This window comes from Saccostrea cucullata, unplaced genomic scaffold, assembly GCF_032062105.1.
Source record: "Saccostrea cucullata isolate Sc308-1 unplaced genomic scaffold, CSIRO_AGI_Scuc_v1 ctg20136, whole genome shotgun sequence".
In the NCBI taxonomy this organism is placed as follows: domain Eukaryota; kingdom Metazoa; phylum Mollusca; class Bivalvia; order Ostreida; family Ostreidae; genus Saccostrea; species Saccostrea cuccullata.
This window is the reverse complement of record NW_026920615.1, coordinates 1-17,466: the sequence shown is the minus strand read 5'-3', so window position 1 is coordinate 17,466 and position 17,466 is coordinate 1. Positions and strand designations below refer to the sequence as shown.

The following is a 17,466-nucleotide window of genomic DNA, read 5'->3' as shown; positions in this document are numbered from 1 at the left end:
TTCATAAATTATCCCACAATGTACTAATCATGATCCGTTTTTATGATATTATACTATCCGTGTTTTTATCTTGCGTATAATCTTACTGTACTAAGATCCACTATGACGTCAGTGACTCGTTGGACGCGCAGTGTAGGGAAATAGAAGAATGGATCAATCTATTCCGTAATTTGAAAATATTTGCAAGGAAGTTTACATCTTTTTAGATATTTTATACAAGATGGTGAACTCAAACAAACAGTTAAAAAATTATACAAGTACTGTGGATTCGATCTGGGTTTTTTTTTTTACATATTTTATCAGAGATTATGACGTAATTAAACTGAGTCAGGTGACCATATGTCCTTCGTCCCCTTAAAGCAAGCTCCGGTACACAAGATTCAGGAAGCTGCATTGTTAAGAATGATTATGCTTCACGAAGAAGAGTTTTGATTGTTTAAGGACGCGATTGCACGGCGTCACGTGATCACGTCATTTGGTGAATAAAAAAAGAATGTTTGCTGTAACTATTTCCGGAATAAGGAGCGTCATATGTTTGCGCTCATGACAAAAGGGGTTTCTTTTTCTAAAGTAGAGAAAGTATAAGATATTAAAGATTGTTACGATGCACTGAGATTGTTGGTGAGCGTCGATCATACTTTTTATCTACGTGCATGTTTTACGATTTGACACGTCTTTCTATTGTATATCTCTGAACATTGAAATCTAAATTTTATTAAAAATAAATTTGATTTATATCTTGAGGTTTATATATTCTTCATTTTAAAATTAGAATTTTATTTAAGATTGTTGTTTATCATAGGATCTACATCTATGTATAGATAAGTACCAATAAGAGATTCAGACGGCGTGATTTACTAAATACATGTATAAATATTGATGAACGAAGGCGATTTTGATAAACGTGTTACAGCGAAGACCACTTATGCCTAGAAGACATATCTTTAAAAAAAATATCGCAGAGGATTTTGTTTTATCCTTCAAGATCTTTAGCATTTTCAGCAGTTACATCGCCCATGTAAACAATAAATCATCGTCTCATATACCAGGTATAGCGTAAACGATTGTTGTAAAATGTTTTAGGCGTCGTACTGAAACACAACACACTTCTTCTGAAAGAATACCAGGGAAGATATGTACATAAATAAATAAAAGAAACATGTGAACTCATCATGCTCATGGGAATACATATGAAAAATGTTTTATTTTTAATTACATGGACATGAACATAGATGTTTTACTCCAGCATATATCATAAAGCGACGGAAAGTTATTTCAATCAATGATTATTTTTTAATCAAAACAGTAGATCTATAGTTTTGACGTCAATTGTGTCATTATGACGTCACAATGGAGATAGCGCTCATCCATGTACAGGAGAACATGAAGTGTACTTATTTGAAAAGAATCGGAAGGAAAACTATTTGTAAATGTGAATACTTAGAATTACTATAATTTGGCCAATAAGATTATTTATGGATGAATACATTTATTTAAAAAATATATATAATGCAGTTACAAGTTTTTTAAAATAACCTCTTTTCATTCAATGTGTTCAAATATCTGACCCCCCCCCCCCCCCTCGCCCCAACGCCGATTCCAGATCACTAAGAAGAAACATCGCTGAGTGTTTAAAGCATGAAGAATAAGGCCTTTGAGGACTGTGCACTCGTTTATAATATTTATTTATACTGATATAGTAACAAAATAAATGTTTTGGAGATGAAAAACTGAGTTTGAAAAAAAAAGTTATTTTCGTGACCACTGTCGGTGATAAGTAAATCATTGTGCTTCTCATATGAAATGAGCATCAGCTGCCAGATTTTCAGAGAAAAAGTATTTATTTATCTATACATATGGCCTTTATTGTCTTTAAACAGATTATGCATATTTAAGGTCCAACAACAAACCATTATATGAAAATCTGTGAAATCTTTTAATATTCTAGGAGGGGGGGGGGGGGTACTGAAATGTGTGTAGCTTCAAAATTAATCTGATTACCTTACTTCATATTTTAACCATAAGTCATTTATGATGACTAGTACAGCATATATTAGTTTTGGGAAAATTCATTGGGTAATTTTTTGTCTAGACGTTAAAAACTGCTATTGAGTTGAAAATATTACTGCAAATTTACAATTAATACTTCCCCCAAAATCAATGGCAATGCTACATTTACCAATAGTTTCCGAAACAATTTTTATTTTCAATAAATATAAGCATATTATTAAATATCTGCAGGAAAATATTTATTTTGCTTCAATTTTGTTGCGTGTATGGTATTATAAAACATTCACCTCATAAATATCAAAAGATTAAAAAATGGTGGTTACCATGGCAACCATAACTTCCTTATAAGGCTGATGACCATGCTTGATACTTTGATATAATGGTATCATTGACATTAGGAACGTTATATGTAAAATTGAGAAAAATTCGTTGGGCAGAAATTTTTCACGGACCCGTGCAATCCTTTCCTTAATTTATGATTTCAATTAATATGAGATTTATTTAAGAATCTATTCGAATCTATTTTTCTTAAGGCTTTTGTTGTTGTTGTTTTTTAAATTTAATAGATTAGATGTACTTTGTATGAGTAAGATTCGTTTCTTATTACCGAAATTGTTATTTTTTCTCTAAAGATGTAATCTGTGAAATTTGTTTGGGATCAATGGAGTCATATCAATATTCGTTACAACAAATACCATTTCACAAGACTCAGAAAGCAAGATTGTTAAGTATTAACATATTTTACGAATACTTTTAATTGTTTTAATTCATCTCATCAGGGAGATTAAGTAAAGAATGAGGCAAAAATATGTTTTTGTAGATTATCGAGGGGCCAGATTTGGACGTTAAAACGATTCATGCTTTGTATGGGCCATCGAACATTACTTTATTATTAATAGATAACTTGAAAAAAATGATTTTGACATAAAAAGTATCATCATTAAAATAAATTGATTTTTTTAAGAGATATAGATACCAAGAAAGGAAATTTCTCTACAAATTCCTTAAGTTAAAAGGTAGTCTGATTGATGTTCTTTTAACAGTCTTTGAATTATTTAAGTACATGTGAACACAATATACAAAATATCATTCTGAGTTGGTAAACAGTAGAACATTTACTGTAGCATCTTAATAATTCTGAAAATCATTAGAAAAATAAACAAAAAACTGTCAGAAATTTATGATAGACATTTATGATAGCCAATAGCTTTTTATTTATGCATAATAGATTTATCTGTAAGATAAATCAATATGTAGTTACCGAGGGATGGAATGCTTCATAGGTTATGTATAATTCCTCTGACGTTTGAGTCACCGACGAATGGGAATAAATATTTTATTGAGAATCTCTTCAGTATAGCGTGAGAAACAATTAATATTAAAAGTAGAATCAAAGCCATATTGGAATGAACCCATTAAATTGCGCTGAATAAATTTGTAAATTTTTAACTTTGTCCAGTCAAATACTCATTAAAGGGGCATCTGATTCAAAAAATTATAACTGATATTTATATATACATGATGAAATCAAATCTCTCGAAATGGGAATGAACAAAATTGTCTGTTAAAGGACCAATTTTTGTAAATATTATGTTTTTGTTAATAGGTCAACTGAGAGCATCTTATTTATTTTAACAAAGGTTTATTTTATTTCACAATTTGGATTATCGTGAAAGCTAGAAGAATGTCATAAACTGAACTATTTATTTTTATTTCTTTTTTATCTTCATGATGTCAAATTACGATTAATGAATATAATAAAATGGAAATGAATCGTTTAAATAATGACGGGGGAATAAAAAAAATGTAGTTTACTTTTTTTTTAACTCATATGATGCTATATTCTTAATTAGGTTTGTCACAAATATTAATAATTTGATGTAAAGGAGATCTCATTTTTTATGCTTATGTTTTCTATTCACTTGATAATAAGGTCTTAATTAGTACATATTGCAGAAATAAAATATGAGCTTTTCTCTAGATGTTAACTGCATTATTTGTATGTTTATTTGTTTAGACATATAAAATGGTACAGTTTTGATTTTTAAATATTGTAGTTTGTTCTTTGATGAGTATTCTACATACAGTAATTTTTTTTTAAAATCATTTATACCTTTTATGCCTGTATGTACATATGGGATAAAAACAGAACTTTTTTCAATATTTCAAAATGCTGGCAAATATATGAAAACTTATAGTTAATTGTGTACATTCATTCTCTTATCCTTGACATAAATTTAAATAGATCATCTGAAGTATGAAAAGCAATAATTTAGCTCAAACTGTATTAAGAATAAAGTTTCTAACACAGAAAGAAAAAATGCCTATGAGCACCTGTAGTACATAATGTATAAGATAGTACAACCAAGCGCGGATCCAGATTTTTTTTTCCAAAGGGGGGGGGGGGGGTGGTCACCCCAGTCAAAAAATTCAATTCCAGAAATTTCTTGAGAAGCAAAAAAAGGAACCTATTTCGTGTGGTGGGGTAAGGTGTGGTGGATGACTTTCAGTGATTCTAATGACTTTCCACACAAATACCACATAGATCCGTGTTTTCGAGGAAGGGTTTTGTTTGGGGAGGGGTGTCCAAGGTCACTTTTACTTGGTGTATTATATACATAAAATAATTCTGCAAATTCCGGGGGGGGGGTTGCCCGGAGGACACCCTGTAGATCCGTGCATGTTCAACAGAATAAAGTTGCTTTATAACATGTAAGAAGAAGAGGCCTTTAATGAAAATGATATCTGTAGAAGTAAAGAAAAACAATAAAATATAAGGGAGTGTATTTCTTACAATCATTTATTTCTCCTCCTACACTAATTGTTGAGCTTTGAATTATTTCGTCTTGCTGTAGGTCTATTTCTGTGTTATAAATCTCTGATAGATTTTGGAAAATAGTTCTAGCTGTTAGCAGTTAATTAAAATGAATTTCCCCCGCGCTTGCGCGGGATTTCAGCTAATGTTTTTATTCTTAATATCCAGGGAAAGGTACTGACCTTGAGCTCACCTCTACTTTAGTATAAAACGGTCAAAACTAATCCAACTGATTAACTTATACCATCACTTGGAAATATCGTTTTCTTGATAAAGTGAAAAATTCATTAATTTTTAAATACACAAAACACATTTTAAGTGAGAATAATCCTACCTTTACGTATTAAAATCATAACTGCATGGCACCTGATCTCACCTCTGATGTTTCGGAGCTCCGTCTTTGCTCTACTCTTGTTTTGTATTGTTTTATGGGCTTTGGGATTGAATACTGTTCGTTATCTCCATATCCATCTTTGAGAGAAAACTCTAAAGAGAGAACTTGAGAGAAAGTCCACACCTACCTCAAGACTTTTTTTATGTAACAACAAGGTTGGTTTGTTTTTGAATGGGATCAAGTCATTTCTCCGTATCTGAAGTCGCGATAGATAATTGCAATAAGTGAGACATTGCTCTCCTTTGTCTTCTTCACAAACTGTTTTATAACGATCCCACTGGAAGATAGAATCAATTGATACTCTCCATACATAACTACACATTCTCCAGGCACATATTATTAGTTGAGAAATATTTCGTGAATAAATCATAAAATGTACACACCCTGTTTCACATGAACTTTCCAAGGAAACTAGACAAAACTAACACATAATATATTTTTTAATTGGATATTTCTATGAGTTTTAGGTAAATACTTCATTTTGCTCAGGGAATCACAACAAGTCTGAAAATATGGCAATGGCCCAGAATTATGTTATTGTTTGTTTGTCTTGTGCTGAATTTGCTTTTACGAAGAAAGAATTGATAACACTTAAACAACTTTTTCTGAAAAAAAAATGTTATCTTAGGAGTACTTTATTTTTTATTAATACAATAGATTTCGTCAAATGCAATCAATAAAATCATCGATAAACAAGCACATTTTGTACTTCTTTGATCAAAATACTTTATTCTTTTCGGGGTGTGTGTATTTTACACCCATGAAAGTGCAAAATATTTTTAGTCTCGAATTAAAACATTTGAGTAAATACAAAAAAAAAAACGGTTTAATTTCTGTTGAATTTTTTTTTTAATTTTAATTCATCAAGAAAATTTTTCAAACAAATTAAGGGTCTGGTTTATCTATTAGAGGGATGTCAAAATGGATGTGCTAAATGTGCAATTTTAACATATTTTCCTAAGCAGAAAACAAATAAAAAATCATTGTGTTGTTTTAAGTGTATGGTGCTTTTAACTTATCTGGATTTTATCTGGATATTTCAATGCTTTTCAAAAAAGGAAAATGTCAGATATTGTATATTTAGTACTCTTAAACTACCAAAAAGGAGTCATTGTATGAAAGAATTATAAATATTGTTTTATGGCTATAAATGTTGCTTTTTGTTTAGAGATGAAAAAAATAATCTCAATGCTGGCGAGAATTATTCAGAATGGATTAGTCTTTAATACGTGAACGAATTATTTTAATGGTTTAATAAATTTACACCATTTGTTGGTTTATTATAAATAATGCAGAGGCAGTAACAAAGTAGCAACAAATGAAACTTGGCCATCTGTTCTTGATAAATGGTGTTTGTTTCATTTCAAACTAAATAGTTTTAATGATGGTGACATTTTTGTCTTTTGAATTATCACCATAGCTTTAAACTGGTCTATAAATATATCCAGTATTCTTCAAATCAACCAATAACGTTTTTACAATATAGGGGATAATTCCCATATGTGTTGAATAAATCATCAGATTTGGGATCACTTTTTAAACTAAGTCAGTTTATTATGCATACAGTGACACATGACTGGGTAGCAAGATAACTACAATAAGTAAATATTATTGGAGAAAAAAACAGTAGTTTATTAGTTCTTTGACCTGTCTCATATATTATTCATTTGTCGTATTTTTGAAAATTGCGCTGGAAATTAACACATTCTTAAAAAAAAAAATAATTAAATATGAATTTTTCATTGGTTAAAAAAACTGATCCACTGTTAAGGACAGATGATACAAACATTCTTTTTCTTTAAAAAAGATTTAATATCATGTCACAAGTTTATAAAGGTGAATGGATTTTAGATTTATTTTTCTCCTTAGAACTGGAATATGAAAAAGACTTGGAGAATATAAGTAATATTTCAATGAAAAACAAAATTTAATATAGACAAATCACATTCAGTAAAGGTTTACAGATGAAAACAAATTTAAGAATATGTTACCATGGTGCTAAAAGTGTAATATAAGCTTAAGAAACATATACCAAGCCAGGTGAATTTTATCAGGAAAAGATAAATGGTAAAAATCAGCCATATGTGATATTGCTAATTTTTTGTTATTTATTATTCCCTAACTGCCCTGTTTATTTGCTGCATGGTGATCCTTAAGTTAATACAATGCAAGCAGAGAAGTGAAATCAATTCTCGCTTGAACGCACACAGCCTACTGGCCAAGTAATATGCCTGAAGCAGAGTATAGGAGTTTAATTGAAAAACTGTCCTTCTATTGCACTGGTTATGCTCATATAGGCGCTGAGGTTATGTGAGCACTGAGCTCAGTAAGTGACAGTTTATTCATTAATACATATTGTATGTGTCAGATCAAAATGTAAAGTAGAAGATGCAACTATGTGACAAAAATTCTGTATGCGAAAGTCTCATTCAATGTTTTTTAGCAGTATGAGAGGAGTTCTGTATCAGAGAGGGGTTACTCAAAGCGTAACAGACAGACGGACATATTACCCTACATAATCATAATCTCCTGTCTTTCACCGGGGTACAAACTAGTTATATAATATTACTACATTTTTCAGTCAGTAGGATGACTCTCCATAATCGAAAAAAAGCAATGTTCAGGTAGCCCTTTGAGCTCGATAGATCTTTTACTCTTTTAGATTCTGAATCATCGCATTGACCTTAAAGAAGCTTTAAAGAAGCAATACTTGTGTAATTTAATGAGACCAAGGATAACAATTTATTCCCTATTTAACCCAGGTGAGTATTTTGTTAAATTGTGTAATTTAATGAGATCACCAATTTATTCCCTATTTAGCCCAGGTCAGTATTTTGTAAAATTTTGTAATTTAATGAGATCACCAGTTTATTCCCTTTTTAGCCCAGGTCAGTTTTTTGTTAAATTGTGTAATTTAATGAGATCACCAGTTTATTCCCATTTTAGCCCAGGTCAGTATTTTGTTAATTTGCTTAATTTAATGAGATCACCATTTTATTCCCTTTTTAGCCCAGGTGAGAATTTTGTTAAATTGTGTTATTTAATGAGATCACCAATTTATTCCCTATTTAGCCCAGGTGAGTGTTTTGGTTTTAAGGTACCTTCATTTATTTTTATTGCCCCGTAAAAAATTTAACCTAAATCAACAATTGCAATGACCTTAAAGAGGCCTTAAAGAAGCAATTAATTAGATCAAGATTACCAGTTTATTAGTTATTTAGCCTAGGTGCGTATTTTGGCCTTAAGATCCCTACGGGGTCATTTTTGGTCACTTGGGTTATGCAAATTTTTAGGGTGTTGAAACTAGGGGCAATTTTCGCCGTGGAATAATACTGGGAGCCATTTTTCGACGTCAAAAAATGACCCATGGTCAATATTCTTTACGAGTCATTATTTGTCTTCACAAGGGCAACAAAAGGGACTTGTGGAGCCTTTGGCGAACATCTGTAACTGTTCCCATTACAATTAGCACTAGTTTATTCTAGATTCAACAAATCAATATTTTAATATACGAAACATATGGAGTACGGAACCGTAAGCCAATCGTTTTCAGTAGCTAATGTATATTTTGTTATTTATATTTGGCGTTTTGGATGCTACATTACAAATTTTTAAAGGTACTCCACAATACAGTCAGTAGCTTTAAGTACACATTACGGTATGGGTCCTCTTTGTGCAATTATCTTAGTTTTGATCTTTTTTGCGGTGTGCCAGTCTCTCATTATTTCGAGGAAATACACCGCAAAACGTGAACTGAATGATAACAAATCAAATGAAGAACTTTTAGAAGAATACTACTCTACATCCGTTATAGAGTGTGGAGCCCGCTGTCAAACAGAGTGTAGTGTCTATGGGTTTAATCCTCAGATGAAGAAATGTCGGACCCACAAGAAGATTTTTACGTCGGAAGTGTCTATTGAGGATGGCTGGAGATACTACTCACATGACTGTATGTAAATCTGTTATTTCCTATGTTTTATTTGCCGCGAATCAGATAAATATCATGGAACTTTATTGCTCCTCATAATTTACTAGATCTAAGTAATTGTCATGTCTTATTATTTCTAATCACTTCAATTTCGGTAATAAAAACATGCTTAACAAAAGTTCACATCTTAGCTTTAATTAACAGAAAACCTTAGTCCTTCGTATTGTTATTATGTATTTTCTCATTTATTGTATATTCATAGTATGATTCCATCATTATTTTTTTAATAATTTAATCTTAGTTGTAACACGACATTTGATTTGATAGAAGTTTTTATCCATTTTGTATACCATAAATTGCCTACGTCACAATGAGGTACGTCAAAAACGTATTATTCCGCTTGACGTTTCTTTTGAAATATGCTTAATTTGAAGCCTTTTTCAGGAGGAAAAACTGTTTTGTTGTCTTCACTGAAATTGTTTTTTAAGGAATGAAGCTTATTTCAACTTATGTTATACGATATTACGTTTTTTATAAACCGCTTCATTCTTAAATTATTTTTTGTGGATTGTAAGTTTGTTCTGTGCTCTAGTTATACCTAGCGATTGTAAGGATCTTCAAGCAGATGGATACATGAATTCTGGGGTGTATGACATCTATCCCCATGGGACCACTACGATTCCTGTACCTGTATATTGCGACATGACGACAGTGGGCGGGGGATGGACGGTATATAATTATTTTAATACTCTAAAGTGGGCTATAAGTATTTAAGCGGTTTCTAATTTTCGCTTATTTAAGCACTTTGTAAGCAACCGCTTAGAATTTTGATCGCTTAAATAGCCTCTAATTTTTGTAATCATGTACTTTTGCAACGTGTTCAAGCTATAAATTTACAATAGCTGTTTTTTCTGTAAAAAAATGATTTAAATATTATTTTCATTCTCTTTTACCCACGAAGAAACTTTCGCAAAAACTTCACGTAACATTGAGACTCCATTGATGTTAGTAAAAATGTTACACAATATAGGGCAGCAAGACACTCAAACATTGAGTTTATTTGTTTGCTTTTAGACATGTATAATGTAAATATAAGGAATGCTCCTCAAGAAATACTACAGGAAGAGACATGACCTTTCAGTTAAAACTGAAAGGCGGCTTTCAGTGAATTTTCAGTAACCATTCAACCACTGAATGGCACATACATTTCAGTGACCTTTCAGTTGCCTTTCAGTCATATTTCAGGCATCTGTCAGTCACAATTCAGTGGACAGATTTCAGCCAACTTTCAGTGACCTTTCCGTCAACTCTCTGTGACCTTTCCATCAACTTTCAATAACCTTTCTGTCGTCTTTGAGTTACCTGTCTGTCACCTTTCAGTGACATTTTAGTCTCAATTTAGCTAGCTAATTAATTTATAATCAGATAGTTTTCCTTAACAATGAAGCAATATTTTGAATAATGATTTATTATTCAATCTAAGTTGTGTCTTTCTTTCTTATCGTGATTAAATTCGGGTACCTTAAAAATATGTTTAAATGATTATTATAATTTTATGAAATAAATGATACTAATTCAAAATGATTTTTTAATTTTCTAATTTTCTAATTAGATTTAGAAAACAAAAATCCTTCATGTGATAAAAAAATGTGATCCGATAGTCGAATCAAAATTTAAATAGATGCCGTATATCATATTCTATAGTGCTTATACGTGTATTTTTCATGAAAATATTTAGTTTTAAATGATGAGACAGAATTGAAATTATTTAAGAACCCAAATATTATAAATTTCGTTTCTAAATTGTCAAAACCCCAGTATATTTATTTAAACTTTCGAAATACATCATTTTAAAATCTTTTTACATGAATGGAATAAATCATTTATACATGCCTCTTGTAAAAAAAAAAAAAACTAAATATTGTAAATTTTTAGCTTTTTAAATGATACTATTTTAAAATTATTCTACTAATCAAGTTTCTAGATAGAGAATTTACAACGATCTCCAATCTTTGACACAGGAACAGGTGCCCGTCGCTGATAATTGTCATCATCCCGATAGGAGATGTGTAATTAATCACTCTGTCCCCAAAATCCATGCAACTAACATAGAATATACAAAAGATTTACAAGATTAATACATATCGCAGCTCCTCGATATAACAGGTGAAGCAATTGTTCCATCAATTTCTACATATTTCTTGATTTTAAATCAAATGTATTCAACAAGAAGTAGTAGAACTTAATTGATAAGGTCACGGACAAGAAAGCGGGAGACCCGGGTTTGATTCTGGCCTTGTGCATATTTTTTTTTCTTGCATTGATTTTTTTCTCCATTTTTTATTCGGAATTAGAAAAATTTAATGCTATTATACCAGGAAAAAGTGAAATAAATTTTTTAAGTTAAAAAATATACCGATTATTCAATAAAAAAGATGCAACTGAATGATGACTGAAAGGTCACTTAAATGTATGTACTATTCAGTGACTGAATGGTAACTGAATGATCACGGAAAGGTCACGGGAAAGGGTCTTCTCAGTGACCTTTCAGTGACCATTCAGTGGGCATTCAGTTACCATTCAGTCGACTGAGTGGTGGATTTTCATCCTGTGTACGCCAACAGGACAAGTCTGTGTGATTTAACCACAAATAATTCACACAAAACTGAAAAAAAATATTGCTTAAGTGTCAACTTAATTAATATACGCCAAAATTATAGGCATACCTTTAAAAATGCAATAATTGCGACGATCGTATTCTTCTCCGGCGTAGAAAAAATGTTACGAAATTCGAATGATTTTTAATATATATACATAAATATATATATTTATATGGATTTTCAAAAAAAAACATTTCTTCGTTGGGAAAAAGGGAGAGATAACTCTAAAATCTTGGTAAAGTTCGCGTTTTTACTAGAAATCAACGGTAAACAAAATGTATTTTTAAACATTTTCCTCCCATGAAGCAATTTTTACTGGTAATATGGACTGCCATTTCACAAATTCTTACCAATTTTTTTTTTGTGTTTCACGGGAGGCTGGGGCATATGTCTAAAGACAAAAAAAGAACAAAATGTTTTTTCTCAGCAATTTCCAAGTGCTTAACAATTAAAACATTGTATTTTACTAATAGATGAAGGATAATTATATTGTGTGATTTGATGTTGGCTCTATTCAACATTATTTGGTAATTATGTTTATATTAGCGAGACTTGTCGAGCGAATATACACCATTTCAACGAGTTGGATGAAGCCAATATCAAGTCACTCAATTATTGATGTTCTATTTATCTCATACGACTTTCGTTTTAACAAAACTTTGAGACTACTGCTGCAAAAGTACGTGAGTGATTGATAATTCAAATTGATGACGTATAATTTGACGACGTAGCACCGCTGATGTTAATATGCCTCGAAAGAAAGTAGATCGTGATCATTTTTTTTTTTAATTTTTCCTATCTGCGATTTTGAAAACATTAGGCCTATGAAAAAATTGATGGAGCTTTACACCAAACGAACTTTTGAATTGAAGTTGTAAGGACCATGGATCGAGAAAACTAACTTTTTGTACGGTGGCAGTACAGAAGGTGCTAGACAAGGCTACTTGTACGTTCATTGTTGATCCATGACATTCCCTTACTTATGCAGCAATATGTACCTTCATCACCTGCATACGGAGTGTATCTCAGTTGTTTCGATACCCAAGAACATGCTCTACGTATGAACAATTTCTAAAACGAGGTTAATTATTGACAAGCAAGTTGATGAAACAAGGATATCAACAGTCTCGTTTATAGTCGTCATTTCGTAAGTTCTTTGGTCGATACAATGACCTTGTCAGCAAATACAGTTTATCATTGAGTTAAATGCTGACTCACGTATTTCATACCAATTGCTAGTCCATTATTTATACACTGAATTGACTACGAATTTTTCCGTTATCTCACAATCATGATAATGAGCACATGGCGGGTGTGACCGGTCAGCAGGGGATGCACATTCCTCGATGGCACCTTATCCCACCTCTGATGTTTCGGAGGTCCGTGTTTGCTCCGCTCTTCTTTTGTATTGTTTTATGGACCTTGAGATTGAATACTGTTCGTTATCTCCATATCTTTACTAAGTTACACCCAAATTACTAGGTAGGCATACGTAGTATAATATAAGAAAGCATTGTTGAAGATGTTAAGGCGTCTTATAACTACAACTTAACTGCTACGCTTTACTTTTTCCGAAAACGAATAAAGGGATGGTGTAACATTTGATTTCAAGTGCCCAATACCGTTTCCTATATAAAATAAGACATTTCTTTGACATATTTAAGTCTGTTTCTTGCTTTTAACGATATTATTACTCTTTATCATTCATTTTATAAGTATAATGATTTTCACATATAAAAGTTTCAATAAATTAAAATCTTAAAGCGGGGGATCGTGTCCAAATCGGAATTGCTTATAATAAAGCATTTACCCAGGAATAAAGCATACGTTTATCTCATGGGCAGTATCTCTCACACGTATGAGATAATTATGCTTACTTTTTATGCATAAAATATAAGAAAAACTTTAAGAAACAATAATTCATATTCAAGTCTCTTTCAGAATATAATGATGCTTTATGATACAATTTCAATGGACCCCCCCCCCTTATATTAAGAGCTGGAATTTGGGATATTTCACTATTTAGCACTGGTGTTGAAATAATTAATGAATTACAATCAAACTGCTCTTGGTATTAAACAAAAACTTTATAGTGAAATTGTCATCAACCTTGAATTAAATGGCTCTCAAATGTAGGCACGTATCTCGAGTTAGGGTGCGTAGTTCTTTTACATCCGCCGAGTAAACCCGCCTCCCGATTTGTTTCAACTAGCGTAAATTAAACAAGTCGTATGTGTAGTTTTGTTGTTCCAAAGAATATAAAACATAATAAATTTTCATTTTATATCAAAACTTATTGTCGTAAGATTGTTCAATACAATGACTATGTGTGGTTACTCAGTATACATGCTAATTATTAAAGGTAATCCAGAAACGTGTCAATGGGTCCCTGAGGTTTGACAGAGATTGGACAGCATATAAAAATGGTTTTGGTTCTCCAGAACAAGATGTTTGGATTGGTTAGTATATTTTTTTTTTGTTAAAGGAACATTCAGTCGCTTCAATATTGAACAGTATGGTTTTTGAGGGCAGATGATATAAAATACATGGTTACTGTTTTGGAATATAAGCAATATTTGTTTTAATTATGACTCCATGGCGTAAACTTTGCAATACACATGACTTCACAATGCTTTTAGAACATCGGAATACATGCACGAGGCTTTATTGTGCATTGACCAAATAAAGCTTTGGTTTAATAGGTTACATTTATTAGGTCAACGCAAGGGGTATTTGCATGATTAAAAAATGAAACTGTATCGAAGATACATCTGATTTTAAGACAGGATAATATGTTTTGAAGATATTCACTTTTAGTGTTTAACTGTTATTTAAAATTGGAAAATAATGAAAAAAAAAGAGATAACAATCATTTGTCGGCATGAAGCCACAATTAGCATCAATGTCTTCAACTAAGAAAATAATTTGATCTTCATTAAAGTATATTTCGTATTAATTAATTTTTGTGTTGCAAATAATTTTCCTGTTGATTTTAAAATTTTTCTTTATGCAGGAAATGACGTTATACATCAATTAACCAAAGAAAACCCATCCCTTTATGTGTCCATCACTCTCGAGAATGGTACAAAACTTTATGAAATGTACGATAGATTTTCTGTCTCCAATGAAACAGGGAAATATCAACTTTTTCTTGCAGGACCTGCCTTGACAAGGAAGTTAACGAATCAAGAATATAAGCAATCTCGTTTAAAGTAATAATTTTGTAAGTTCCTTGGTCGATACCATACAGTTTATCCTTTAGTCAAATGCTGACTGACGTTTTTCATTCTGATTGTTTGTTCATTATTTTATACACTGAATTGACGATGGATTTTCCCGTTATCTCCCGATCATGACAAGGAGCACGCGGCGGGGGTGACCGGTCGGCAGGCGATGCTCACTCCTCCATGGCACCTGATCCCACCGCTGATGTTTTTGGGAACCGTGTTTGCTCTGCTCTTGTTTTGTATTGTTTTATGGACTTAGAGATTTAATACTGTTTGTTATATCCATGTCCTTCTTAATCACAAAAATTAATTCATCAGCATTTCTTAAGATACCAGGGGTAGTTTTTCTTATTTAATCCTTTTAATTTTCCAGTTTACAAACTGTTTCACATCTATTTTACTCGTTATTTCTCGGTATAACAGAGAATTTTTTGCGGGTGTATATTTTGGAGTGGATGACTCATAAAGTGACATCAAATCCACCTCTGAAAATTTAGAGGGTCAGTGTGCATCCTACTGATCTGATCTGTATTAATGACTTTTGAAAATTGTTTATTTCCGTATATTTCAATTCTTTATTAACCCATAAATCAGGAAAGAATTCACTTTCTCTAGTATGGTATATGGTTTATTATATGCCGTTTTCCGACGTGTTCGAGAAATTTTACTCCTATATACTGTAATTGTCATCATATACTTGTAAAAAAAAATAGACATATTTGGGTAATAAAAACTTAAATAGCCATGAAAAATTTTCTTATATCAAACTTTTTCCAACGACTTGAATGCTCATGGTTTTAAGTCTCATACGAAAAAAATCAAGAAACTTACAGCACTCATTCACTCCAACAGCTGGATTTTTTTAAGCTACAGTTGCTGCCTGTTTCATTCACTTAGGTCAGTAGCGACTGATGTTTTGAACCTTGTTCTTTAATAACATTTTCATTTTTTAAAAGTTTGTTGAGGGAACGGTGTAAAACTTCGTCTAAAAATAGAAAATTAAACCGGCTATATTAAATATTTTTTAGCAATATTTTAAAACGGAGGCAGACTACTATCAAATTAGTTGAGGTTGCAAAAATTTTAACAACGACATTTCAAAACAGCATGAAATCCTTAATTGTAAAATCATTTTTATAATAATTGTTGTTAGAAAATTGAACCTTTCACTGCTTTGTATTTTGATTGACATATCTTCTTCCAAGTTTTAATCACTTTTTTAATGTAAATATGGCTACTGATAACCCCGTGTATCTGAAAAATACATAGGTCCCACGATACTGATCATGTTCTGAAAAAAATGGTACATTGGTGATAATATTCATAGTTTTTGTCACATCTTGACAGAGTTCTGCCGCAATCCTACGTATAATGAGTTGACAACTGAAATTGAAGGCAATTCGAAAGAGTACTACCTAGAGGATGAAAATTTCTTTTCTCAAATTCTATTTAGAAACACAATTCACTGAAATTCACTATTCACGACACTAGTCACGCTGAAGTACTCCCGCCACCACGTGCTGATCTGCCCCTATAAACACACATGCGGATAATCGCCTATAGATGATTCACCACGTTAGTTGGAGGCCCGGACTCGCTGGTCTCACCCTCCGGCTTGGAAAGAACGTATTGGGTCCTTAAAACCATACAGCATCAGCACCAGCATGACCATCCATGCTGGATAGGTAGCCGTCGAGGAATTACACCAAACACTCCTCACTCCTTCTACACTATACGCACTGAAAATATCACACGTTTAACTAACCCTAAAATAACTTTACACAAAAAGCAAGCAAAAGAACATACTTACAACAGTGAAAATTGACCAACAAAACAAACACGCTTACCGACTAGTGAGATACGCAGCACAGTTAAGGTTACGAACGGAAATATTGGCGATTTTTTTAAGATAAAAAAATACATACTTTTTTAGGATGGGCGATTCTTTTTAGGACTTCACTGATATCAAAAAAGGTAATGTGGTTTAAATCTACATGTTGGGGACATTTAGATGTTTTATTTAGACTTGTCACGTGATGTCGACGTCACATGATTTTAGCAATTATACTGGCAGTTTAAAGGTCATCTATAAATTTCAATATTGCAAGGGCATAACCAATTAAAAAAAATTTAGTTTAATTTATAATCCTTTTTAACACTATATGTAGTTTGTAAAAAGTGCTGGGAACCTTTATAGATTCCCTTATTTAATCGCTAAAATTTAATTTGTTGGACGCCAGGTTGAATATTTTGCTGGTCAACTACATTAAATATAGCTATAATTAATTTATTTGCAAGATTTCAAGAGGTTCGCAGCACTTTTCAAATATTTTAATGCTTCTTGAGTTTATGTGTAAAATTTTGACAAGATACATTGAGGGTATGCCCTTGCAATAAATAGATTTATTAGGGCCCTTCCATTACTTTTTTAA

The 17,466-nt window shown here is 31.8% G+C and overlaps 1 protein-coding gene across 1 annotated transcript; it reads left to right on the top strand.

The window, feature by feature from the left end:
* Positions 1-8,879: 8,879 nt before the first annotated feature.
* Positions 8,880-14,266, top strand: LOC134254228 (angiopoietin-1-like; the record flags this gene model as incomplete). Its single annotated transcript, XM_062736781.1, has 3 exons — positions 8,880-9,168; positions 9,740-9,876; positions 14,170-14,266. Coding segments are annotated over exons 1-3 (523 nt in total), but the record flags the coding sequence as incomplete, so codon positions are not given.
* Positions 14,267-17,466: the final 3,200 nt, after the last annotated feature.